This window comes from Pyricularia pennisetigena, chromosome 5 (assembly GCF_004337985.1).
Source record: "Pyricularia pennisetigena strain Br36 chromosome 5, whole genome shotgun sequence".
NCBI classification, from domain to species: domain Eukaryota; kingdom Fungi; phylum Ascomycota; class Sordariomycetes; order Magnaporthales; family Pyriculariaceae; genus Pyricularia; species Pyricularia pennisetigena.
In genome coordinates this window covers 1396552-1421402 of record NC_043743.1, presented here as the reverse complement: position 1 = coordinate 1421402, position 24851 = coordinate 1396552, and the positions used below count along the sequence as shown (strand labels likewise).

The window sequence follows — 24851 nt, the reverse complement described above, 5'->3', positions numbered from 1 at the left end:
GCGAGGCAATAATCACCCACACACCATACCACAGGAGATACCATGCAGCACCAAACCACCATTACAGCAGTAATTGTCAGACCCTGATGCGACCAAGTTGCCAAAACACGACGGCGGTCGATTCATCCGGTCCGCAGGCAAGGAGCGAGAAATCACCTGGGAAATCAAAGGCCGTTGAAAATGCCATGAAATTGAGCAAGACAGCTCTCGTGATATGTAGACAGCAAAATGAGAGAGAGACCAAGACCCAAGAGCCGCTCCCCTGTCACTAGCGCACGACCCTTGTTGCTGACATGCAGGTTGTAGCAGGGGCCAGTAAAGTTGTGGGGTGGTAGTCGGCGGCATGTATTCGGTGCTGCTATTTCCATCCGCGGGCCTGCCTCCCTTCCTTCCGGAGAAGGTGAATCCCTCAAAACTCTAGGCTAGACCAGATTTCTGCGATAAAACCACACGGTGTGCCCTATACCGTCTGGCCGCCAGAGACTGAGGAAAAAGAAAAGAAAAGAAAAGAAAAAGAAAAAAAAAAACCAAGTGACTAACAATGGAAAGAAAAACTCTTTTCTATTCCCGCATTTTTGCGTCCACGATCAGGCCATGCTTCCACAGGGCCGGAATGGCATGATCCATGGTCCACTCCGTGCACTTCCAGGGCGGCCGGCGCTCCTCGCCGGGCGCATAAAACGCGAGCGGCTTCCACATTTTGACCAGCTCCGTCCTGCCCGTGGCCAAGTTGTACTCCTTTTGCTTTGGCGGCGTGGGCAGGCGCGCGAGCACCTAGTCCCACCGGCGGCGGAAACCATCGGCGACGGTGCGGCCGAGCAGGTCTCTGCCGTGGTAGGCTGGGTCGTCGAGCGGGTTGCCGAACTCGATCGACTCGTACTTCATGCCGCCGAAGCTGGTGATGTCGCCGACGACGTGGAATTTGACCCCGGACCCGTCCTCCTCGTCGGTTTGGACAAAGACGATGTGGTGGTATCTCGGCTGGGGCAGGTCGGGGTCAGCCATGGCGAGGCGGAATTTCACTCAGAATACTTCGTAATATTGACGTGTCGAGGAGAACATTTCTTAATAAGAAAAATAAATTAATAATATGTCACTCAAGTCGCGATGCGAGCAGAACACGAGTTGGTCAGCGAATTCGTTTGCTCGGGAGCGGGCCACGACGGTGAAAAGAGAGGGCCAAAAGTTCGTAAACTGATGCGTATCGTCAGTTCAAGTTCAGAATCGCAAGACTACGTGGTGGATGGGATATTTGTACCCAATGAATGAAAAGGCAGGCGCAACAAACAACTAAAACGGAGGGGTCCCCAAACGCCACCCCAGCGGCAGCGCGCTGAAATCAGGAATATATTGCGTCCAGGTCATCAAGGGCGGCGATGGCTTGGGGCATATGGTCTAATTTGCATGGGAATTCCATCGCCTCCTGACCTTTGGTTAGAATTTAAATATTGGGACATGCATGTCGACAGTCTCCTTTGAATACTGTTACGGGATATATCATTTCGAGCACTTTTCTGCATACTTGCAGCATGTCTGGAGATTCCCTCATTCCTGGTCCCCATTTTCCCGATAATGCTGAGCCGCCAGATAACAATCAGAGGTATTTCCATTTAATAAGCAGGTATCGTGTTACTCAAGCCAACTTACAGGACTTGAGATAGCTGTGTTCAAATCAGCAATTCGTCGACTCTTCCTTTCGGAAATTGAAGAAAATGGGTAACTAAAGCCGTATCGTGGTTTGAAGAGAGTGCTGAATTTATGGTGCAAAGGTTCACTTATACAGAGAGGGAAAATGCATTACAGTAGTCAAACTTAAGTCAAAACAAGACCCTTACAGCAGCTTCGCTAAATTTGTTATTTTCCATGTGCATTTCGGTCAGGAGACATGTCTTGCTGACATTTTGAACCAGAGGACACCGCCGGCAAGAAAATCACAAAAGACCATGTTGCTATATCTGGGCAAATCAAATAATTCATTCATATTTGGATATTAAAGCTAATGAAAGGGGAACATGGAGATCTGTCAACCAAGCTCTCCCGTGATCAATACCGAGACCAGCCGAATCTTCATAAAGTAGACCAAGTTCTAGTCCCAGCGTGGGGTATCAAAATGCAAACTCTCCATGCTCTTTTTGCAACCTCCTCTGCCAAGCCCTCTGGTCAGCAAGCAGACCAAGAAAACACAAAACAGGCCATCTACTTCTGCGCAGCCTTGGTCTCAGCATCGGCCTTCTTCTGAAGGTCGTGCTCGACGCCGCGCTGTGCCGTCTTGCCCGAGTCGTGCTGGGCCTGGTACTCGTTCTGCTTGGCCTCGTCGCCCATGAGACCGGCGGCCGCGGATCCAAGGGTGCCCGTGACGCGGTCCGACACACCGGCGCCGAGATCACTCAGTTGGCCCTTGGCCTCCTGCTCCTGACCACTACGGTTCTGCTCACGACCAGATGCCTTGAGAGACTTGTGGGGTGGAAAAAAGTCCAAGTCAGTACATTCGTTTTCTATCATGCAAAAATATTCACTTTAAACCAGTGAACGAGGACAAAACACAATCTCACCTCAGATCCGACAATACCGCCCAGAGTCTCCTTTGCAGAGCCGATCGTCTGGTTCATGGATCCCGAAAAACGGTCGGGGTCATCCTTTGAAACACCAGCGCTGCTGGCCGTGAAACCAGGGCCCTTGACGGTGGCATGCGAGGCGTCGTGCTCAGCCTTGGCCTTGTCCTGCTTGGCGTCGCCCTGGACCTGGTCGCCCGTCGAGCCGGTAAGGCTTCCCAGCATGGACTGAGCCGTACCAGTGACGGAGTCATAAACTGACTTGAGGGTGGAGGTGTTGTCGTTGGTAGGGTTCGACATTGTGATTGTTGTTTTTGGTTGGTTGGGTGAAGGGAAAGTGAGAGTCGATTTGTATCCTTTAGGATGGAGGTTCTGGGTTGTTCAGTTTCGTGTGAGTTCGTGAAGGCTGTGGAAGATGATGAGGAAAAACTCAAGAGCATCGAGCAATGAAGGGCGAGGGCTGGTCTTGGTTTATATAAAAGTAGAGGCAACCATCAAAGGAGGCACTTTCTTGTTTACTGGACCCCACACCCTACCAGCCAGGCGGCAATTGCGTGATACTGCAGCTACTAACTAGTCCAGTCTAGTCTAGTACCGCCTTCCTGGCACTTGCTACGAGGCGTCCAAGACCCTTGCCAGTTCGGCTTGCCCAGTATTGATAGGTAAACTAAGGTGGTACCTTACCTACCAAGTCCCTTGTAGTTTTGTTCCAGGCCGGTGGGTTGATGCAGTTCGGGCGTTGGTCAGTAGCTCCTTTGATCTCGCTTATGATGTCATTAACCAACCCCAGCTATGATGTCAGACCACGGACACGATTTGTTTCCAGCCCATCACGCGGACTTGAGACACTAAGACGCAACGTAATAAGGATTGAGATGGAGCATTCCGCGTAGGCGACGGTTAGCAAGTGTGTCTGCCTGTATATTAGCTCAAATGTCAAGATTTGCCAGTCTGTGAAATGACCTGGCTTGCGGCAAATTAATGATGCCAAGACTCTGGTTGCCGTAGATGGCAACATCAGCTACAAAACCTTGACCAGACGGATATCAGGATTGAAGCACATTCTTCCACCGTGCGTCGTGATTGAGTGAAGAATTAAAAATCAGTATTGTGTTTACATCTTTGCTCAACATGCCTCCTTTGAGACTCAAGCCGGTGGTATCTTCTCGTACAATCCATCCATCAGGTAGTTATACATGTGAAAGTGAAACAAGACTCAAAAAATCCGACCCCGTCAAGGCACCCAAGTGCCGTTTGTTTCAACCCCCAAAACACAAGCCAACGCCGAGCAGGAAATGACGCCTGAAACAAAAGAACCAATCAAAACGGCCAGCGTTGATTTAGTGCTGGCTCCATTGAATGGTGTTCAGATCCACTCCCTCTTGCACAAGCTCCCACAAAGGACTGAGCTCCCTGAGGAACGACACACGCTCCTGTACAGCCTTGAGAACGTAGTCGATCTCCCGCTCAGTGGTGAAGCGGCCAATACCAAACCGGATGCTCGAATGAGCACTCTCGTCGCTGTTACCCAGAGCTCGCAAGACATAGCTGGGTTCGAGGGACGCCGAAGTGCAGGCACTGCCAGAAGACAAGGCAATATCCTTGAGTGCCATTAGCAGAGACTCGCCCTCAACATAGGCGAATGAGACGTTGACGCAGCCCGGGTAAAAGTGATCCGGGTGTCCATTCTGGCTGGTATGCTCCATGGACAAAAGTCCCTTGAGTAGCCTGTCAGAGAGGTACTTGATTCGCTTCGAATCGTACTAAGGACCCAGGTTTGTTAGCGTACTTTGTAGCAGTATACAATCGGGTGGTTTACGGAAAGATGTCATTGGCGACGAGTCAGGAAAGTGCTATATCTCAACAAATTGTGCGTGTCACGGCATTCAGAAAGCCATGCATGTCTAAAAAAGCATATCATCATACGCGATAGGAACATTAAAGAGAGCATATAACAACTTACTTCAATCTCCTGCTTGGCGATACGGCAGGCCTCGCCAAAGCCAACAATCAAGGGAGGCGCTAGCGTGCCGCTCCTGAGTCCTCGCTCTTGGCCGCCACCACTGATAATGGGGTCAAGTCTGACCCTCGGGCGTCGACGAACATAGCATGCGCCGATACCCTTGGGGCCGTAAATCTTGTGCCCAGAAATGGACATCAAGTCAATGTTCATTGCGTTGACGTCCATAGGGATCTTGCCCACAGCTTGCGCGGCATCTGTGTGGAAGAAAATCTTCCTCTCCCTGCACATCTTGCCAATCTGCTCCACTGGCTGGATCACACCTATCTCGTTGTTGACCGTCATTATGCTGACGAGAGCCGTATCAGGACGCATGGCAGCTTCAAGCTCCTTCAGGTCAACCAGTCCACTGTTCTGGACAGGCAGGTACGTGACCTCGAAGCCCTCATCCTGAAGATGCCTACAGCTGTCGAGCACGCACTTGTGCTCTGTCTGTGACGTGATGATGTGCTTCTTCTTGCCGGATCGGCCAAAAAACCTCGCCACACCTTTGATGCTCATGTTGTTGCTCTCAGTCGCACCGCTGGTGAAGATAATCTCCTTTGGGTCGGCGCCGATCAGAGAAGCAACGTGAGCTCTGGCGTCCTCAACAGCCTTCTCACTCTCCCATCCGTAAGCGTGTGTTCGAGAGTGCGGGTTGCCGTACACGCCAACGTAGAGAGGCAACATGGCGTCCAGAACACGCGGGTCAACTGGGGTGGTAGCCTGCATGTCGAGATATATTGGCCGTTGTCCTTCTTCCATGACAGCAGCGCCTTTCAATATCTCTGTGAGAAAAGATGTTAGCATTGATGGACTAAGATCTGGACGTGGCAAAGCGCCAAGAAAATCGCGGATATCCGTCATACCAGCCATGGGCGACACGGCGACGTCGGAGCCTCCCTGTGATTCCATCGACAATCCGATCCTTTCAAAGTCCTTCTTGTCAAGATGAATGGCTGTTTCGATGTTCGCTTCGGCGACCTGAGCATTATCTCTCTTGCTCTCCGACACGTACGTCCTGGCCGGGGCAGACTTGCGTAATGATGCAGCGCCCGAAGCCCTCGCACCGCTGCGAATAGCCTGCCACGAGGCAGTTGACGCCGAAGGTCGGCATACTAGGCGTGATGCCTGCCTTAATGCTGATGCCGCGATGGTTGACATGGTCACATTTGGATATGGGACAGTCTGTGAAAGGATGGGAATTTGCAAATGACTTGTTGTAACTGCGAATTTTCTCAGGAAAAAGTGCAGCTCGGGCCATGCGGAGTGGAGCTACTCTTGATAATGATTTCGCCTCTCGGAGAAGAGTCGGCCATAAATCCGAGCAATCACATTTCCCGAAATCTCATAAAACTGTGGGTCCTATCCCGTTTTTCAGCTTGCCCGTGATTGGCCAAACGTGTCCAGTGGAAACTAGCCGGGATTGGAGAACCGGGCTGACTCCCATGGTGGCAGTGGTAGCCATGGGGCAGGAGTGACGTTATCCTCCCCGCCAACAAAGCTTTGGCAGCACATGTAACATCCCTCTTCAATCGAATCATGGAAAACAAGTGAAGCTATCGACAGGTTCTTGCTTTGTTTAATTTCAACTTGACTAGTAGACTTACAGACCTAACATCTTAAGCTGCATGAGCTTCAACAAAACACAACGAAACATCTTAAAATCAGACCTGAGCTGCACAAACAAGCAGCGATCGGTAACAACCAAGTAGCGGAGCGCGCCACAGCCAAGTGCGCCGGCTCCGCGGCTCAGCCACCTAGAATCGTCACCAGCTTAGCTGCGCGCGCCGAACCTGGCCTTGATCTCCACCACCACATAATCACCTGCGATTCTTCACCCAGGCTGTTCTCTGAAGGGGAAGCTTCATCCAGCTTCTCTTGATTATTTTTTTTTCTTCTTTTTTCGCTTACTCGAGTATATCTTGACCGGGTGGTACACCGAGAAGCAAGCCGTCAAGATGAGTTTCAAAGGGTTTACCAAATCGTTAGGTCGGGTACGTCACCATACTACTTTAATACTGTGTGGTGTTTTGGGCTCGCGATCCGGAATTTTCGGAGAAAACACAGGCATAGAGCTTCGCGCAGATTGCGACACGCTTTCATTGCAACATACATGACATGCGTGACATACATTTTCCTGCCACAAATATCGAAATGGCTACTAAATTCTTGAACCCACTCGCTACAGGCGCCGCAACAGTTCAAGTCCAAGTTCAACATAGGCGAACACACCAAAGACCCCGTCTACATTGATGCCGAACGTCGCTTCCAAGAGCTCGAAACCGAGACCAAAAAGCTTCACAATGAGTCCAAGAGGTATTTCGATGCCATTAACGCCATGCTCAACCACCAGATCGCATTCTCCAAAGCCATGACGGAAATATACCGCCCTATTAGTGGGCGCATGTCGGACCCCTCCACTATGGAGATTGAGGGCAGGCCCGAGGGCATCCGAGCCTGTGAGGAGTACGAGGCAATCGTGAAGGACCTGCAAGAAACACTGGCTCCAGAACTTGAGATGATTGAGAGCAGGGTAATCAGGCCGGCCAACGAGCTTCTAGATGTCATCAAGGTCATTCGCAAGGCCGTTGTCAAGCGCGAACACAAGCAGCTTGATTACGACCGCCACCGCGCCGCCTTAAAGAAATTGCAAGACAAAAAGGAGAAAACAATGAAGGATGAGAAGAACATCTACAAGGCCGAGGCCGAGCTTGAACAGTCTACACAGGACTTCAACTACTTCAACGATCTGCTCAAGGATGAGCTTCCAAAGCTCTTTGCGCTCGAGCGCGAATTCATACAGCCCCTCTTCCAGTCTTTCTACTACATGCAACTCAACATCTTCTACACGTTACACGAAAAGATGCAACACTGCGACATTGGCTACTTTGACCTCACCAGGGATATTGAAGAAGCTTTCCACGAAAAACGCGGCGACATCCAAGAGCAGGTCGAGAAGCTCACTATTGTCAAGTTTAAGACCACCGGCCGGCCGCGCCCACCCCGATATCAACCGAAGCCGGCCCTGGAGGCGCCCAAGACCCAAGGTCTCCTTACAGCCGGGCCTTCATCCAGCTCCACAGCAGCACCTTCGCCTTCGTTAGCACCAACCCCCAAGTACGGGGCTGTACACTCGCCAGCGCAACCTGCAGCCGCAGAGAACCCACCACCGCCCTATTCCCCGGGGGTCAAGTCACCGCCGCTGAAAAGCCCCGCGGTTCAGAGCACAGCGTTTGCTCAGCACAGCCCGGCAATGTTGAGCCCGGGGGCTTCTTCGCTCGCGGCGGCGGCCGCCGCAAAACCCAAGCCCCCGCCCCCGAAACCGAAGCCCAGCAGGCTTAGTGCAGCACCGGCTGCGGAGACCGTCACGGCCCTGTACGAATACGCGGCCACGCAGGAGGGTGATTTGAGCTTTAGCGCAGGCGATGTAATTGAGATTGTCAGTCGGACGCAAAATGCAAACGAATGGTGGACTGGAAGGCTGAATGGCAAAGTTGGGCAGTTTCCTGGTAAGTCAAGCTCGAATACCTCCTTGTGTCTTGTGCAGTTTTTCTTTTTTTTTTTTTTCTCCCTAAAGTTGGAAGGAGGGATATAAACCATGGCGAAAAGCTTTGAAGCGCTGCTGACACATGACTTTGAATACACAGGTAACTATGTCCAATTGCAATCATAGATAAGACAAACGTTCCTTGGGTCAGACTCGGTCTTTGAAATTTGGATTGGAGCATTATTGGCCTGGTATAATATGGCAAGGTGGCATGTATACAGTAGATGAGCCATTAATATCAGACTTGTACAAGGTGCGGCAGCTGTCAACTTTCCTCACTATTACATAACCCTTTTAAAAAAAAAACCGTTTATAACGAGCTGGGGACATGAGGACAATCCGATCCCATGTACATAACAATAAGAGAGACGGAAAGGACTGGTCGCGCGAGAGAGTTCTGTCAGGTTCAAGGAAGGGCTGGCACATATCGCGCGCGCGGCACGGGAAGCGATGCGACCAATCAATCAAAGTGTCTGGCTGGTCCTGTATACACAGCCCCGTGTCCCACTTTCTTTTTTCTACTTTGATGTTCGTATGAAGTTGAGTGGTCGTCGCCCCCTCTACCGTTAGCACCATATGCTGCCGTTCCCCTTCATCCTACTCCCCCGGTACCTCAAAGGAGAAACCACACCAGCAAAACCCCTGGGAATAGGACATGAGTTGAACCGCGAAAACAAATCCGGTTAGGACTTTTGCATGCATTTTTTGAGGGGCATTTTCATGCTGGTCTCATTCTTTGGCGTTTATATTGGTGGTTTCCTCTCGGGCTCTCTCAGATCTTGCTGTGGCGCTGGCTGGAGACCACGTATATTTCTTTCCTTTTTTTTTTTTTTTTTTTTTTTTTTTTTTNNTTTCGACAAGGGGGTATAGGGTATACACGATGACATTGAGACCGGATGAGGCGCCCAAGGGAACCCTTCTTTTCTAAATTAAAAAAAAAAAAAGAAAAAGAAAAAAAAGAACAAGAAAACCATCTCTAGGTGTCCCTTTTTGGGCCCTGCTCGCCTATTGAGCACATGACACAATCTCCAGGAATAGACAAATGGTCCTGCGCGGCCTTTTTCTTGGGGGTTGTATGCGTCCTGCCATCGTCTCGCCAAAAATGCAGCCTGCATGAACCGAGCGGTCAGGACCGCCAATATTGCTGCAATGCAATCAATTAGCCGCGGCAAGGCATGGTTGAGAAGCGAGTGTTTGGGAGTTTGGGCATCCTTTTTGAGGCTGGATGTGTTAGCATTTCTAGACTTCGTGGAACGCGGCAAAAGTTGGCACGATGGCCAGGGAAATATCTCTTGTCTTGGTCAGTACTGGACGAGAACCGGCGGTTGAAAAATATGTTTTACGTATCAGGTCAGGCCACGTGGTTGACCAAATGTCACTAACGCCGACTGTAACTGGATTAACTATTAGCATGTCAGCCTCGACATCAGAGGGATTGACGTGCGTGTTTAGACGGAGACGTAATCTGAATTATAAGATAACAACAGGTTATTATTTCAGAAACATATGCCCACTCACACGTCCTCCCATAGCTTACGGATGCACAAGATGGTACCCGAGTTTCCCCTCGATATGGCGAACCAGCAAAATCGAGGCGCAGCAGAGTCCGGGGGCACTCGGGCCAGGGCTGTGTATCGCCAGGGAATATTTGGAGCCAAAGCCTTGCCACATCTCACTAAAGCCAAGACCGTGGCCTTCACGCATCGTGTCCCCATCCTTCTGAGTTAGTCTCACGAGCAGACACGTCCCAGACGGACGTCTCACGGGAATGGTTTTGAGCGGACGTTCCCAGTTTGAGGCAGACTTGAAAGAAGCCCAGTCGACTCCTTCTGGGTAGTTTCGTCAAACTTGGAACTGCTGCAAAATCTTGCCATTGTTTTCTGCTTCAAACCCCCCGGTGAGGCTGAGGGTACCCCGCTGCTTCTACCACACTCCGTCCTCTCTGCTCGCCCGACTTGTAAAGGCATGCAGTGCCAACACATTCGACCTTCTACAAGCGGATCGATGGCCCCCAATCCTTATGCTGAGACCGGTCGAGACCAGACGCATATGAGAGCGGGGTTAGAGTCTGCCTGTGGCGGAACAGAAGGCCCCATATCCTCGCGATCCGACGCTCATTTTTCCGGCTGCGTGCATCGCATATGCTGTTTCCTAATATTCAAAGGTATCACTCGTTGCTGGCCTGTAGTGCTGCTTCATATCCGCAAGTGCAGTCTGGAGGCCTCCTGCTGGGCGTTCCTCATAACGCGAAATGAAACCCTTTGTGGATGCCAGCATGCACTGGATGCGTGGTCCAGGTCCACTTGGGCTTCTTAGACTCGCCATCGTCGGTCGGAGGGGGTGTCTTGGATGATGTTGTCTCCTTGAGCATACTTATTCCGACCAGAGATGATTCGGTGGTTTCATCGGTCCGAGATTGCTCCTCATCGGAGTTCTCTGGCATCCTCAGCGGCGCACGCAGGGAACTGGGTCCACTGGTGTGCCGAAATTCGTTGAGATGCTTCTCTGGTCCCACAGCTGCATTGTCACCAACCGTAGCAACGCGCGGGTCAATCCCTTGTTTATCCGCCTGCGATCCTGGGAACCATGGACGGATGCCCGCGAGACGAATGGAAGGATCGAACGAGATGAAGACAATGGTCTTAGTGTGACCACCTGTTGTGTAACACATAGATCTATCATCCCACATTCCTGTGAAATCTCCTTTGTGCGTTTGTGGGTTGAGAATTTCATAGAGATCTCGACCGTTTCGGCTATCGTTTGTCCAGTGTGCAGGCGGCCAAAACTTTATTTCTGCCGACTTGTATAGCCTCTCAATCTGCTGCTCAGGGTAGAGAGGGTTCTCCTCTGTAGATATGACTGGCGGACCTAGTTCTGAATGTGAGCGTAGACTTCTTGAACCGACCCTCAGTCTTATCCCCTGCCTCTTATCTGAATCGCCATGGCTGACCAGGTCCAAATACGTCTGGCAACTTGAATGGTAGCACCGCAGGAGTGAGTTGTTCAGAGTTAGCAAAGGTAGGGTAGCAGCGTTGTCCCCAGGGTGCACCATATGTGGGGATCTACTCGTAGGTACTTGATCATCATCCGTATCCTCAGGGCTGCACGAGTAGTCTGTCGAGGAGAAGGAGGCGGTGTTAGGGGATAAGGAACCTGCAGCATAACTCGTCACTGCGTGTCCCGATGCTGCTGGTTCGCTGCCCGTCTCGCCAGGAAATTGGAGCTCGCTTGTGTAGTAGGTTCGGCTGGCACTGGCTCCTGCCCTCCATTCCCTGCGTCCCTCAACGATGGCCAACGTCTCAGTGCGCTCATCCTTTGCGAGACTGATGAAGTTCCATCGATCGTCAATTGGCCCCTCGGAATGAAATTTCCGCCAAATCTCCTTCATGGTGCCCAGCTGTGTGCTTTTGGGCTTGGCTTGGTTGACAGGGAATCGGACGCATGTGTAGTAGGATGTCCAGCGAATTTCCTCCCTTTCGAAGAGAGCCTGGTTTGCAAGAGCATAGAAGTAGCCGTCAATGATTTCAAAGCAGATGTTGGTGCCAATTTCGGATCCAATCATCTCAGGTAGATGTGTCAAATAGCCATGCCACTTGCCATTCAGAAGGTTGCAGCCTCGGAGTGCCCACCGTCTGCTTCCGTCCTCAGCAATGTGGCAGTGAGTGCCGTAGTAGAGAAACTGGTTGTTGTTCCTCACAAAGATTTTCCGCGAGGATGCAAGTGAATGACTGAGCACGCTGCCCTGGGAAGGGTTGATGACGAGAAGCCAGCTGGCGGGAGAGTCCTTGGGCACGTAGCGGCAGGAAACGAAACCATCGGCATAGTGCAGAATGTGCAAACTGTAATTTTGTTTGCCCCCGATGGTCCTGGAAAGGTCTTGATCTGTATCTAAAAGCTTTCCGAGGTCGATGACACTTTCAGTTGGTGACGAGTTATGAAGATCCCGTATCCTCAGCAGACCTTTGCTAATGTAGCAGAGAACCCCATTCGCATATACAAACGATTCTGCATCGGCAACAACAGCTGCAAGGTATGGAGATGCAGAAGAGATTGCAGTTCGACGTTTGAAAATCAGCCGTAAAGCTCTCGCATACTCTTTGCTGGCATGAGCTGACCTAGTCTCGGGGGAGGATGGAGCGGCCGACTACGCCACGTGAATATCGTCAGCGTGGGAAGTCTGAAATTACGGTCTGAAGTCTCGTTGCTTGTATGAATGAAGCATGTGGACCGACCATGGGCGGATTGTCCAGCGTAATGATCAAGGCAGTGGGCGGTTTTTTTTTTTTTTGCCGTTCAATAACGGGATGGGACAAGAGGACTTGGCATACCTGGAGAACCCTCTTGCATATGTTGTTGTCACGAATGAGGCATTGGAAATGTCGACAAGATAGAGACAAGTTAAAAAGGTCGTCCACGTCAAGCTCGTGGGCTATGTAGGAGATGACTTCCCATGCCAGGTGACGTATGGACATGGTGAGAAAAAATGTGAAAATGAAACAGATGGAAATAGTTAATGGAACATGGCCGTGTGTAAGGAAGACAAGAAGTTATGAAGACCTCAGAGAAAGGTAAAGGAAATGAGTGAGCGTTCAGCTTTGAAACGAAGAATGGGCAAAGATTAACAGCCTCTTGATATGGAGGACAGTTGGACCAAGGAGCCTCGAACTGCAGTGGGACTGCTGGGAGTATATTATATTTGGGTTTACCTTTACTGCCGACCCGGAACCCACAGGGAAGGTGCTGAAAGGAGAGAGTTGGGGGCGGAAGGTGGAAATCACAAAGAAAAAGGTCAAGGAAACAAGTTGACCGGGAATGTGTTTTTGCGCAATTTTGGCGCAATTTGATTGGCAAAACAGACCAGCAGTGCGAAGGGGTACATGGGTACAAAGCAAGTAGGTACGGAGGCAAGGCACTTCATCGGTTATCTGCAGATGATGTACAGTAATTACCTGTCACCGGTCTCAGGTAGGTAGCTTCTCGAGGTACCTTGAGTATGTACCTCGGATAGATGAGAGGGGGAGAATGTGGCTCGGCATACTTTTTGGGCTGCTGCAGAGCCGCAAGTTGTACACTAACTGCAGGTTTGGGGACGAGGAACGGGGACGAACGGTTGTGTGTTGTATAGCAAACGGCCCCTGGTTTGCGGGGTGAGTGAAGCGCTACACTAGACTGGAGCTGAATCATGGGCAAAGGCGGCTGCCTTAGCGTGTACCGCACACCGCCGGGCTGCGGTTCAGCTGACCGAAACATTGTGCAAGGCACAGCGCCTTGTGTGGGATGCGTGCGGCTCTGCTCATGGTAAGGTATGTTGGCAGCTGATGAAGAGTCTGGTGTTTGGGTTGTTATGAAAACATGGTTCATGGTTGCTAGACTAATTGATTTAGCGGGGGGTGTTAGGACTAAAATTTTGACGGTATTCAGGGCTATCGGTCCATTCAAGCCCCTGCCTTCCATATCAAGCAAAGGCTAATTTCAAAGGGTAGGTATTACCTACCGTAAAGTAAAAAGGCCAATCGCTGTCGAGGGCTGCTGGTCTGAGGTGGGTCCACTTGCCAGTCACAGCCGCAGAGCCTCAATATTTGGGCTTCTCCAATTCCTCCCTCTCCTCTTTCTGCCTGGCATCCCTCAGGACTGTTGGCTACCTCATGACATGGTCAAAGCCACTCAACATGGCCAGGTTGCCGACGCTGTTGTTTGTTGACAAGAAAGAGCCGCATCCTGCACGTGCCATCACTGTGACACGAGGATAATGGCGACTTTAATTACCTCCTCAGCCTTACTGTTTTCCCTGACGGTAAAATCAGACGGCCCAATTACGTACCGAACATACTGTACTGTGGCCCATACACCAATGTCTCCAAGGGAGTAACAGTCATTGCTTCCATATGGGGACAGGTGCACTTGTAGAAATGCACGACTTCTCCGCTTTCGGGTGGCATGGACTCCGTAGGTTGTATTGCCTACCCCCATGTCACCTATCCACCTTCTCATCCAGCACATCGGGATTGGAGAAAAGACAGTGGTGCACCCATAATACCGGCAAACCGTAAACGGCAAGGTGCAGGGGAGCCAAGTAACCTGCTCACGGCGTAGACTACAACAAATTTCGCAATAGGTTGCTACATTCAGGTATGTTGGTTCCCAGCAGCCCGCCCTCATTACCGACGGCGGACCTCAGGCTTCATGATACATCCATCGCTTTTACGATCAGCACCAAAGGCCACATTTCTTGGTGGCTCGGCTCGTACAAGGAGAGAGGGTATGGCATTTATGCTGCTGCAAGATTCCGCCTCAATTTTTTCTTTCAAACTACGCCAAGCCCGGATTTGAGGCTCGTTATTTGTCACTTGTCCCAGCATTGTGTTTTGTACAACGTCGAGTGGCGGCGCATGTGTATGCCGGGAAATTATCTAGCCTCGTGTAAATCTTTCACATATATTTGCGGTGAGTGTCGGATTTCTTCTTCACCATGATTGCATTTTTACCAAGTATCCCGTACATTATGTGTGCCAAGAAAAGCGGCTCAATATGAAGCAATGCACAACTGGAAGCCTATACAACTGCCAGACCATGCAGGGCACACATGTGTATCAAGCTAATGCTTCAGCTCCCTTGGGGGCCTCCTAACCGCCATGAGGAACAGTAGTTTGCAGAGTTTTATCTCGAAAGTTGAACGGATACTTAAATGCAAACCAGCTGGAGTAGTTTGAAAGTTGTGAATCACAGTGATCCCACCAGCACGTGCAAACCCACTCAATCGCAATGCTACCCCAGTATCAACTCGACAGTACATGAAGCCCAAGCTAAACGCGGGGTTGGCACCAATCAAAGCAATTAACAATTAACCACGCCTACCTCGCTTTCACCTAGCAGTAGCATTCAATTAAATTCACGATTCACTCATTCACTATTCGGCCTCACCTTGATTTCATGTCTTCATCCGATGCAACTCATGGTTTGTTTACCATAACAATCGAAATGGCCTGATTGACCTCATTTTGTGCAACTGCTTCGTTTCCGAGATGCAGAAAGTTGTCGAAATATCTCGATACTTCTTTGGTCTGTTTTGATTTCTCACGTATATAAATTATCCGCATCTGAATCGAAAAAGAAAAGCAGCCAGGATCTCACAAATCATGACCGTCGTCACAGAGACGGGCTTCGACCTAAACTCCCCAGTGACTGAGGATGAGGTTCTCGAAGTCCGCTCCGGCAAACTTCGCAGTTTCGATGGCATCAACGTCATGACTGGCATCTTCAAAACCACCCACGATGGCTCCGTCACCGTCACAGAGATGGGAATACAAGGAGATGAGCATGACTATACTTTTCACGGCGGCCCTGACAAAGCAATTCATGCCTGTAAGTCACAGAACCACTATATTCGTTTCCCTATTGAATTCACCTGTCATCACACTAGTTTGCTGAACAGATTCAATACGTTTGCACCAAACAAACAGACTGCATGTCTCACTACCAGAACTGGAAAGCCGAGTTCCCAGATGCGGCAGACCTCTTCGCCCCCGGCTCCTTTGGCGAGAACCTCGTTGTTTCCCGCATGAACGAGCGCAACGTCTGCATCGGAGACGTGGTCTCGCTCGGCCCCGAAGTGGTCCTCCAGGTCTCGCTGCCGCGCCAGCCCTGCTTCAAGCTGAACCACCGTTTCCGTCTCAAGAACTTTGCACCAAACACGTGGCGCCTCAGCCGCACCGGCTGGTACTACCGCGTCCTGCGACCTGGCAGCGTCCGGGCCGGTGATGCGCTGAAGCTGGTGGAGAGGAAGCACCCGAGCTGGACCATCGAGCGTATCCAGGAGTATCTCCACCGCAACCCGTCCGATGCTGCCATGAACAGAGAGCTGGCTGGCATTCAGGAGTTCGGGAGCGAGGCTGCTACTGCTTTCCAGTCCCGCGTGGCCAAGCACGAGTCCAAAGAAAGAAAGGCGCGGATGGCTGCAGAGGAGGAGAAGCAGTGGAAGGAATTCCGCGTGGTTCGGAAGAGGCGGGAGACGGCTCGAATCACCTCCCTCGAGCTGGAGGCGCTGCAACCCACGGACGAGGCAGATCTCAAGCCCGGCGCGCACGTCAAGCTCAAGCTGGGGAACGGGCTCGTGCGCGCCTACTCGATCGTGGGTGGGGACAGGAACCGGTTCGAGCTCGGCGTGGCGCTGGCAGAAAAGGGCAAGGGCGCCTCCAAGCACATCCATGAAAACGTCCACGAGGGGGACGTGCTGACGGTGGGACGGTTCACCAACGGAATACCCATGGTGAGCGCGGCGAGCAACCACGTCTTTGTCGCCGCCGGCGTCGGCATAACGGCCTTCCTGCCCATGATTGAAGAAATGGCCCGCATCAACTACAGCGTGACCCTCCACTACGCTGTCCGCTCCGCAGATGACATTCCCTTCAGGGAGAGGATCGAGAAGCTGGGCAAGGCCGTTGTGCTCTACGACAAGACAAAAGGCGAGAGGCTCAATGTCGGGTTTATCGTGCGCGACTTGACCTGGAACTCGCAGCTGTACTTTTGCGGCCCGAGCGGCATGATGGCCGAGGCGCTGCGCGAGACGCAAGCTGCGGGTATCGATGAGAAGGAGGTGCATTTCGAAGCGTTCGAGGCTGATTCGTCCGGAGATCCGTTTGAGGCAACGGTGGCCAACAAGAACGGCGGCGTGACGCTCAAAGTCGGCCCGGATGAGACGCTACTCGAGGTTATGCAGAAGGAGTTTGGGATCGAAGACGTCCCCTCCAGCTGCGAGGTTGGGAACTGCGGCACTTGCAAGTTGGCATTGAAGGAAGGCCGCGTCGACCATCGGGGGTCGGCGCTTACAAAGGACGAAAAGTTGACATCTATGCTCTCTTGTGTGAGTAGAGGGATCGGCAAGATTGTGGTAGAAATATGATTGCTCAGGAATGGAAAGCATCGATATAGGGGGGCAAAATACACGGCACCACTAAATAAATATAAAATATATGGATCTTGAATGTTCTCTATAGTACAACAAAAGTCATCCCCAACCACATCCGCCACAGACATGCATTTTATAGATGCTTGAGATGCCAGACTTTATTCCTCTCCATATTTATCTCCGTACTCGTCGACAACCCACAGGCAAAACTCCTCCCACTTTACCGCCCACTCCTTTAACCTCTGCGCCTTGATCCCGCTGCCGAGCGATGCCTGCTGTATACTGCTCTTCCACTGCGCTTCCGTCTCGTCCTCAAAGGCGGACCACCGCACGCTGTTTTCGGCCAGGGAACCCAGCCCGCCGAGCCCGAGATTGTCCCAGCCCTGGAGTGCCTGCCAAAAGTCGTGCGTGGCGCCGGCGGTGTCCTGGCCCAGCATGCCCGGGTCGTCGTTGCTGAGCGCACAGGGGACTCCTCTTGCCAGGAGTGCCGGGAGGGGACTGCAAGTATAAAGCAGAGGAAAGGTTGTCAGTTGATGACTGCGTGGTAAACTTCCTGGAAGATAAAAGAAGAGAGGGAAAAAAAAAGAAAAGAAAAAAAAAAGACACAACTTACTGCGACAGTATACTCCCGCACAGACGCAGCACCTCATTGCTAATCGGACAGCTCTCGATCAGGATCCTCTTCTGCTTGACCAGGTCGATGAGCAGCGGGTGCTTGTGCAGCGAGAAGCCGTGACCGATACGCCTCGTGCCCAGCAGCACCGCGTCGAACAGATTCTGGTCCGTGTCGGTGCCGTCGCCCAGCGTCTCGCCGGCGTGGAAGAAGAAGGGTATGTTGACGCCCTCCTGCGCGCACAGCTTCTTGAACCACGCGAAGCGGGGCAGCAGGTCCTTGAGCGGGGGGCCCATGTCCTCCTGGCCGACGACGTCGTAGCCGGCGACGAGGTGCGGAAAGGCGAGCTTGGTCTCGACGCAGAGCGTCATGTCCGAGGCCATGGTGCGCTCGTCGGCGCTGCGCAGCGACGACCAGATCATCCGCACGCCCCAGAAGCCCGGGTTGGCCTGTTTGAATGCCGTGACCTCCTCGTCGATGACGGTGAACATGTGCATGTAGTCGGTCTCGGGGTCCTCGCGACCCTCGCGGCGGTAGTCGAGCGGCCACGTGTGTCGCAGCTCGGCCCACGCCACGCCGTCCTCGTGCAGCAGCGTCATGACCCGTCGGAGGAAGCGCCGGAAAACGGGTTCGTAGTGCATCATGGACCCCGTGATTCGGAAGCACGTCATGAACTTGCGCCAGATGTGGTCCTGTCCGTGGTGCTGCTCCGTCGAGTCCGCCCGGGACAGCGTGACGCGGGACTTGAGCCACGCCGTAAAGGCCACCCTGCCGCCGCGGCTCCCGTCGCTGCTGCTGCCGGGGAAGGAGTCTGCCGCCTTAATGATGGGCACAAACGTCCCGGCCTTGTAGTCATCCGACCACAACGAGGCGGCATCCACGTTCGCGGCAGGGCTCTTGACGAACCGAAACTCGGGCACCCTCTCCTCCCTCTGCTGGGCGGTAGCCAGGCCACCGTCGGAGCAGGCGACGCACATGCCCTCGGTGTCGAGCAGGACGGCGATCAAAAAGTCGAAATCGGCCATGGCGTCGTTGTGGCCGTGCAGCAGGGCGCCCTTTGGCATGCGGCGCACGATCCTCCACAGCTGCGTCGTCTCCATGACGTCCTTGGCGAGGCCGAACATCATGCCGGGGAAGACGTTGCCGCGCTCGGCGACTTTCTCCTCGAGCGCCGTCGTCCACACGCTGCCGTTCTCCTCGCGCCGGATCCGCTCCACGATGGCGCAGGCCCGCCGCGCGATCGGCGACAGCGACTGCTTGAAGGCGTGGTCGCTGCGCTGCCGCTGCTCCTGCGACACGAGCTCGTCACGCCCCTGGAGGTACTTTTGGATGAAGGGGTCCGACGCCTGCGGGATCTCCTCGGCGATCTCGGCCCATTCCTCGTCCGAGAGGGCAGGCATGATTGCTTACTTTGTTTCTTTTTTTGTTGTCGTCCTCACAGTCGGCAAGATATTCGATTTCTCTTGGTACTTAGCAAGACGAAGTTCTTTTTTTTTCTTTTTTCCTCTATGTTTTCTTTTTTTTTTCTTCTCCTCAGTGAAGTTAGCCTTGTGCAGCCCAACCCTGGCGTTTGTTGTTTGCAAAGTCCTGTAAATGACAATACGTCAGGGCCCAGTATATCAAGTGCGGGGTGGTGCGGGGCGCTATAAGCACGGCGACCCTAGGCACCGAATTCCCTACCCGCAGGCTATCAAATCCAGTGTAAGCGGAGAGTGACACGCATGTGGATAGCATCTAGAGATATGACAGTTCTGAACCAGGCTTATGCTTGCTAGTCTTGATTAGAGCATATTATGTCTACTGTGTTTCGTCAACCTCGCAGCCTGTCATAATTCAAATGTGTCAGACGACACCTTCTTTTTGTTTTGTTTTTTGTTTTTTTTTTTCCCGGAGCGTAAGCTGACTTTCCATGTATTTTCTCTATTCTAGAGAGAAAACATGCACCCTCTTTCTTATGTACAAAGCTCGGTGCCCTTTGATATCATGCCATTAAATCACGTATACATAACTAGCTCGACTAAATCAGCCGCCTATGCCTGCAACGCCATCTCCTCCCTGGCAGCATGGCTTCCCTTCCTCCAATTCTCCTCGGGATCCCTTCCCCTGCTTGACACCTTATCAGTGCCTACAGGACCCCAGCCGCCACCACCCGGCGTGTTGATTATTATCCGGTCGCCCGCCTTCATGGGGGCGCTGTTCTTGGCCCCAAGGTTTATATACCTCTCCTCGTACTCGAGCTGCTCGCCCTGCTGCGTCTCCTCCTCCTTTCCAGAACCGCCGTTCTGGATTTGCTTCAGCGAGGTCTCCCAGCTCGCCTTGGCGACCTTCCTCACCCAGAGGTTGAGGCCGCACTCTGCCGGCTCGCCGCCCGCCATGCCGTACGGCTTGTAGACGCGCCTTTCGCTGAGGATGGAGACCTGCAGCGGGATGCGGAACTCAATGTCGCGGATGACGCCGTCGCCGCCGCGGTGCTGACCTGCGCCGCCGGAGCCGGGCCTGATGGAGAACTCCCTCAGCAGGACAGGATACCTCCTCTCGAAGATCTCCGAGTCGGTGATGCGCGTGTTGGTCATGTGCACGTGCACACCGCTGGTGCCTTCCCACGTAGGCCCGGCTCCTGAACCTCCAGAAATGGTCTCGTAGTAGCCAAAGCCCTTGACCTCGTCCTGGCCAGCCTGGTTGCTGCCGAACCCAAAGGTAAGGTTGTTGCAGCAGCCCTGGCTGGCCGCGCACGCCTCGAATGCCTTGAAAATGACATCCGTCACCCGCTGGCTCGTCAGTACGTTGCCCCCTACCACTGCTGCGTGGTCTGATGGCGACAGGAGCGACTTGGGCGGAATCTTGACGTGGATGGGCTTGAGGCAGCCCTGGTTGAGGGGAATGTCCTGTGAGATCAAACACCTCAGGCAGTAGATGATGGCACTGCATCACTCCAGTTAGCATGATTGTTTCGTAACCACTGGCCCACAATGCCAAAAAAAAAAAAAAAAAAAAAAAAAAAAAAAAACAAGAATATTGCTCACCTATAAGTCACTGCCTCGGGGGCATTAATGTTGCCGTAAACCTCAGGCCCAGTGCCCTCAAAGTCAAAATCGGCCTCTCCCTTCTCGGCATCGATCTTGATCTTGAGCCTAATAGGACTGCCATCGTCCATAAAGTCCTCTGAAGAAAGATCCTTACCCTCGAAGCGAGCGCTGACCTCCTTCAACAACCTACGCACACACTGCTCGGCATTGTTCTGGATCTGCACCATGTAAAAGTCCACCGTCTGCTCGCCGTACTCCTCGATCAGTGTCTCGATCAGCGAGATGCCCTTTTGGTTCGCCGAGACCTGCGCCCGCAGATCGTTGATGTTGTCCGCGAGGCAGCGCGTCCCGCTGCAGCCGGGCTGCTTCGCCGGCTCGCGGTAGAAGAGCTCGATCACGCGCTCCTCGTCGAACTTGCCCTCGCTGACGAACTTCTCGCTCTTGATCGCCGCGCCCTCCTGAAACAGCTCTCTCGAGTGCGGGGGCATGCTGCCAGCCGTAATGCCACCGATGTCTGCGTGGTGAGCACGAGAAGCTGCGTAAAAGAGAATCTTGTCGCCCTTGGCGTTGAAAGCAGGCATTATCAACGTGACATCCGGCAAATGTGTTCCGCCGTACGAGGGATGGTTGGTGGCAATGACATCACCCTTCTTGAGCTTGCCCTTCCAGATCTCGGCCTGGCGTTTGACGCAGGTGCTCATGGATCCCAGGTGAACCGGCAGGTGAGGTGCGTTTGCGACCAGGCCACCGGTCGAGTCGAAAATTGCGCAAGAAAAGTCAAGTCGCTCCTTGACGTTGGTGCTGACACTCGTCTTTTGCAGAGCCCGCCCCATCTGCTCAGCTATGGCCATGAAGCGGTGCCCAAACACGCTCAACATGATGGGATCCACCTCACGCTGACCTTCGCCGACCTCGGCTTCGTTCTTTCTTTGGTCCTCGTCAATGTCTATGACGACGTGGGTCTGCAGGATCAATGCTGCCGTCTTGGGCGCCACCACAATGGTCTGCGTCCCATCTGCAAGCATGGCCGGGCCAGGAATCTTGTCGCCGACAGCCATGTCCTCCAGCTTGAAGATCGGGGTATCAAGACGCCCGCCATCAAAGTACACCTTGGCACTCGAGTGCTTCTTTTTGCTATCGGCGGATACCTCGTTACGCTGGACGGTCTTGAGCTGCTCGTCAACCGTCTTCTCGTCGTAGCTGAAGCTCTTGCCGATGCCGCGAACCCTGACATCGTCGATGATTATATCCCTGTCGTCTAGTGTGAAGCCAAACTCGTAACGATGTTGGCGCACAAACGCCTCGCCGAATGCCCAGTCCTTGCCGTTATAAATCTTCTCGACCTCCTCGTCGCTTGGCTTGACGATCATCAGAGCAGACTCTGTTCCGCGGTACCTCATGTTCAGGTACTCCTCAAAAACAATCTCCTTGTCATCAAAGCCCTGATCCCTCAATGCCTGCCGCGACTGGTCCTTGAGCTTGTCCATCTTGGTCTTGAGACCTTTGACAACCTCTCCATCGTCGGCCCAAACGGCCGACTCGGGCTCTTGCCTCTCGTCCACGACATCGGCCAAGGCCATGCCGTATGCCGAGAGGACGGAGGAGTAGCGGTGCACCAGGACTTGCTTGATCCCAAGCGCCTCGGCGATAGCCACAGCGTGCTGGCCACCGGCACCACCAAATGATGCCAGGCGGTGCTTGGAGGAGTCGTGGCCCTTTGCCTCTGTGATGGATCGAATCGGTCTGGTCATGCTCTCGTTGGCGACGGTCAAGAAGCCATATGCAACCTCGTCGACCGTCATCTGCTTCTCCGAAGTCTTGTTGACCTCGTCCGTAAGCTCCTGCAGTACCTTACGGCTAGCCTCGACATCTAGGCCCTCGTCCTCGTTCTTGCCGAAAATCTTGGGGAAAAACTCGGGGAGCAGCCTCCCCAGGAAAAGGTTAGCGTCCGTGACGGTGGCAGGACCGCCCTTCCGGTAACAAGCCGGGCCGGGATGGGCACCAGCAGACTCGGGACCGACGACAAAGAGCCCGTTCTTGAAGAAGAGGCGCGAGCCACCACCAGCAGCCACCGTGTTGATGTCGAGCTGCGGGGACTGTATCGTGACGCCGGCGGTCGTCGTCTCGAACGTGTGGTCGTAGCGGCCCTCTCCGTAGCGCGAGACGTCGGTGCTCGTGCCGCCCATGTCGAAGCCGATGACGGGGATGCGGGTGTTGTCGTCGTAGGAGGTGATGGCGTAGCCGACCACGCCACCGGCAGGGCCTGACAGGATGGCCTTGAGGCCCGTGAACTTCTCGACGTCGACCAGGCCGCCATCGCTCTGCATGAACTCGCAGCGGGCTCCCCTTGAGCCCTCCGCCTTTTGCACACTGCGTGTGCCCAGGCCGCCTGCGAAGCCTTCTTGGAACCCGGCAATGTACTTCTTGATCGCGGGGGTAAGGTAGGCGTCGGCGCAAACCGAGGTGGCTCTCGACACGAGTTTGATCATGGGCATCAGCTCGGAGCTGAGGGAGACGTGCTGGAAGCCGATCTCTCGCGCCAGCCTCCCTATCGTGGTCTCGTGATCGGGGAAGGTGTACGCATGCATCAAGCACACGGCTATACACCTGATACCGCTGTCGTAGACCTCTTGCAGCTGCTTCCGTATCTTGTTCTCATCCGGCCTCTGCAGTATCCGTACCGTCTCTCCGGACAGACCCATGACCAGGTCAGCCGTCCTGGCCTCGGCGGTGCCGGCCTTGACCTCTGCTTTTGTGGCAGTCCGGTACGGGTCCTCTGCGTAATCCTCAAGCGTCACACGCTCGTCAATCTCGACCACGTTCTCATACAGCACGTCCGGCTTGCGGATGGCCAGGTCAAAGATCTTTGGCCGGGACTGGTTTCCGATGGTGAGGCAGTCCTTGAATCCCTTGGTAACGATGAGAGATATCTTCTCACCCTTGCGCTCCAGCAGGGCGTTGGTGGCGACTGTGGTGCCCATGCGGATGGACTCGATCTCCGAGGTGTCGAGCTGCTCACCGCGAGGAATGTCTCGCTTGAGGAAGTGCGACATGATCCTCCGGATTCCCTCTAATGGTGCATCTTTGTAGTTGGCCGGGTCCTCTGACAGCAGCTTGATAACGACATCCTCGCCGTTCAGGTTGCCGACGCAGTCTGTGAAGGTTCCGCCACGGTCAATGGCTATCCGGATGCCCTTCTTCTGTTCCTGTGCAGAGCCCATCTCTATGGCTGCTCGGTTCAGCGGCCGAGTGCCTTGTGTAGCCGCTTGAAGTAGATGCCTGGAGTGAGTTTGACAGCAGGATAGTATGAGAAAACCTGTAATTGGGGTTGTGCTTTTGTAGTATTGAAGATCCCTTGGGTATGATGGATCACTCTGACTCGTCAGATATAACTGTTTGATTCATGTATTGTAGATAGGAAGGAAACAAAAAAAGGCAAAAGGAAAAAGAGTTGATGAGGTGACAGTTTATTTTATTAACCTCAGCAAAAACAACAAGTTCTCATGCAGATTGTTAAGCACAATCAAATCGGCATGGGGTCCCCAAAATTATTACCGGCGCCCCGCTGATCTGACTGTTCATTATCGCCATGAACAACAGGAATCCAACTAAAAGTCAGCGATAGCTAGCGATCTAAGTTTCGCCGCCCGCAAGCAGTGCGGAAGTCCAACCCGTACAGCTTCGCTGTTCGATGCCGCAAACTTGCCCCGCCACCCCCACATCAAATTGAGGTCGGAGTCGATTCCCGATGGACCCACCAACTTGGCTTTAATGTGAGTGATAGCTTGGTGAGGTGCTAAACCTTAGGGTGCATGCATTGCAAACAAACAAAGTCTTGACTGGGCTGAATGAATAACGTCGGCAGTGAGACATCGGAGAGTTGTTCCTGTTGCGCAGGAGGAACTGCGGACTAGATCCAGTGTTTGTTGATTTGCCTAATCGGGAATCTGGCTTTATTGTGTTCAATATTAAAGCCACGTCCAGACCACAAGGCCAAGCGAACAAGTCAAGTTGAGACTGAACTGTTGCAATGCTGATGTTACAAAAGCTCTACTATCTAGTCTAAATATAATCTCCAAAACACGCATTAAATACAAGACGCCTTAGATTCATAAATTCGCGGTACAAAATCCTCATGCTTTTTTTTTTTTCCCCAAAAGCTGAACAAAACCTGCAAGCCATTGCGGTCAGCAGACTCCAACAAAA

The 24851-nt window shown here is 52.9% G+C and overlaps 9 protein-coding genes across 9 annotated transcripts; 2 read left to right on the top strand and 7 right to left on the bottom strand.

Moving 5' to 3' along the window:
- Positions 1-561: 561 nt before the first annotated feature.
- PpBr36_08372 (uncharacterized protein) lies at positions 562-1005 on the bottom strand (the record flags this gene model as incomplete). The annotated part of the gene is made up of 2 exons (XM_029895503.1): positions 562-715; positions 785-1005. The coding sequence occupies 2 exons, from the start codon at positions 1003-1005 to the stop codon at positions 562-564; spliced, it is 375 nt and encodes a 124-aa protein (XP_029747525.1).
- Positions 1006-2196: 1191 nt separating this feature from the next.
- On the bottom strand, positions 2197-2852 carry PpBr36_08371 (uncharacterized protein; the record flags this gene model as incomplete). The annotated part of the gene is made up of 2 exons (XM_029895502.1): positions 2197-2454; positions 2553-2852. 2 exons carry the CDS (start codon positions 2850-2852, stop codon positions 2197-2199), a joined length of 558 nt encoding a protein of 185 aa, XP_029747524.1.
- Positions 2853-3892: 1040 nt separating this feature from the next.
- On the bottom strand, positions 3893-5766 carry PpBr36_08370 (uncharacterized protein; the record flags this gene model as incomplete). Its single annotated transcript, XM_029895501.1, has 3 exons — positions 3893-4315; positions 4516-5339; positions 5421-5766. Coding segments are annotated over 3 exons (1593 nt in total), but the record flags the coding sequence as incomplete, so codon positions are not given.
- A 746-nt stretch (positions 5767-6512) lies between these two features.
- Positions 6513-8227, top strand: PpBr36_08369 (uncharacterized protein; the record flags this gene model as incomplete). The annotated part of the gene is made up of 3 exons (XM_029895500.1): positions 6513-6548; positions 6743-8063; positions 8202-8227. 3 exons carry the CDS (start codon positions 6513-6515, stop codon positions 8225-8227), a joined length of 1383 nt encoding a protein of 460 aa, XP_029747450.1.
- Positions 8228-9615: 1388 nt separating this feature from the next.
- PpBr36_08368 (uncharacterized protein) lies at positions 9616-9975 on the bottom strand (the record flags this gene model as incomplete). The annotated part of the gene is made up of 2 exons (XM_029895499.1): positions 9616-9820; positions 9866-9975. 2 exons carry the CDS (start codon positions 9973-9975, stop codon positions 9616-9618), a joined length of 315 nt encoding a protein of 104 aa, XP_029747451.1.
- A 365-nt stretch (positions 9976-10340) lies between these two features.
- PpBr36_08367 (uncharacterized protein) lies at positions 10341-12573 on the bottom strand (the record flags this gene model as incomplete). The annotated part of the gene is made up of 2 exons (XM_029895498.1): positions 10341-12245; positions 12430-12573. The coding sequence occupies 2 exons, from the start codon at positions 12571-12573 to the stop codon at positions 10341-10343; spliced, it is 2049 nt and encodes a 682-aa protein (XP_029746954.1).
- A 2664-nt stretch (positions 12574-15237) lies between these two features.
- On the top strand, positions 15238-17000 carry PpBr36_08366 (uncharacterized protein; the record flags this gene model as incomplete). The annotated part of the gene is made up of 2 exons (XM_029895497.1): positions 15238-15463; positions 15562-17000. The coding sequence occupies 2 exons, from the start codon at positions 15238-15240 to the stop codon at positions 16998-17000; spliced, it is 1665 nt and encodes a 554-aa protein (XP_029746955.1).
- A 164-nt stretch (positions 17001-17164) lies between these two features.
- PpBr36_08365 (uncharacterized protein) lies at positions 17165-19019 on the bottom strand (the record flags this gene model as incomplete). Its single annotated transcript, XM_029895496.1, has 2 exons — positions 17165-17504; positions 17620-19019. The coding sequence occupies 2 exons, from the start codon at positions 19017-19019 to the stop codon at positions 17165-17167; spliced, it is 1740 nt and encodes a 579-aa protein (XP_029746803.1).
- Positions 19020-19649: 630 nt separating this feature from the next.
- Positions 19650-23866, bottom strand: PpBr36_08364 (uncharacterized protein; the record flags this gene model as incomplete). The annotated part of the gene is made up of 2 exons (XM_029895495.1): positions 19650-20541; positions 20643-23866. The coding sequence occupies 2 exons, from the start codon at positions 23864-23866 to the stop codon at positions 19650-19652; spliced, it is 4116 nt and encodes a 1371-aa protein (XP_029747449.1).
- Between the last annotated feature and the right edge of the window lie 985 nt (positions 23867-24851).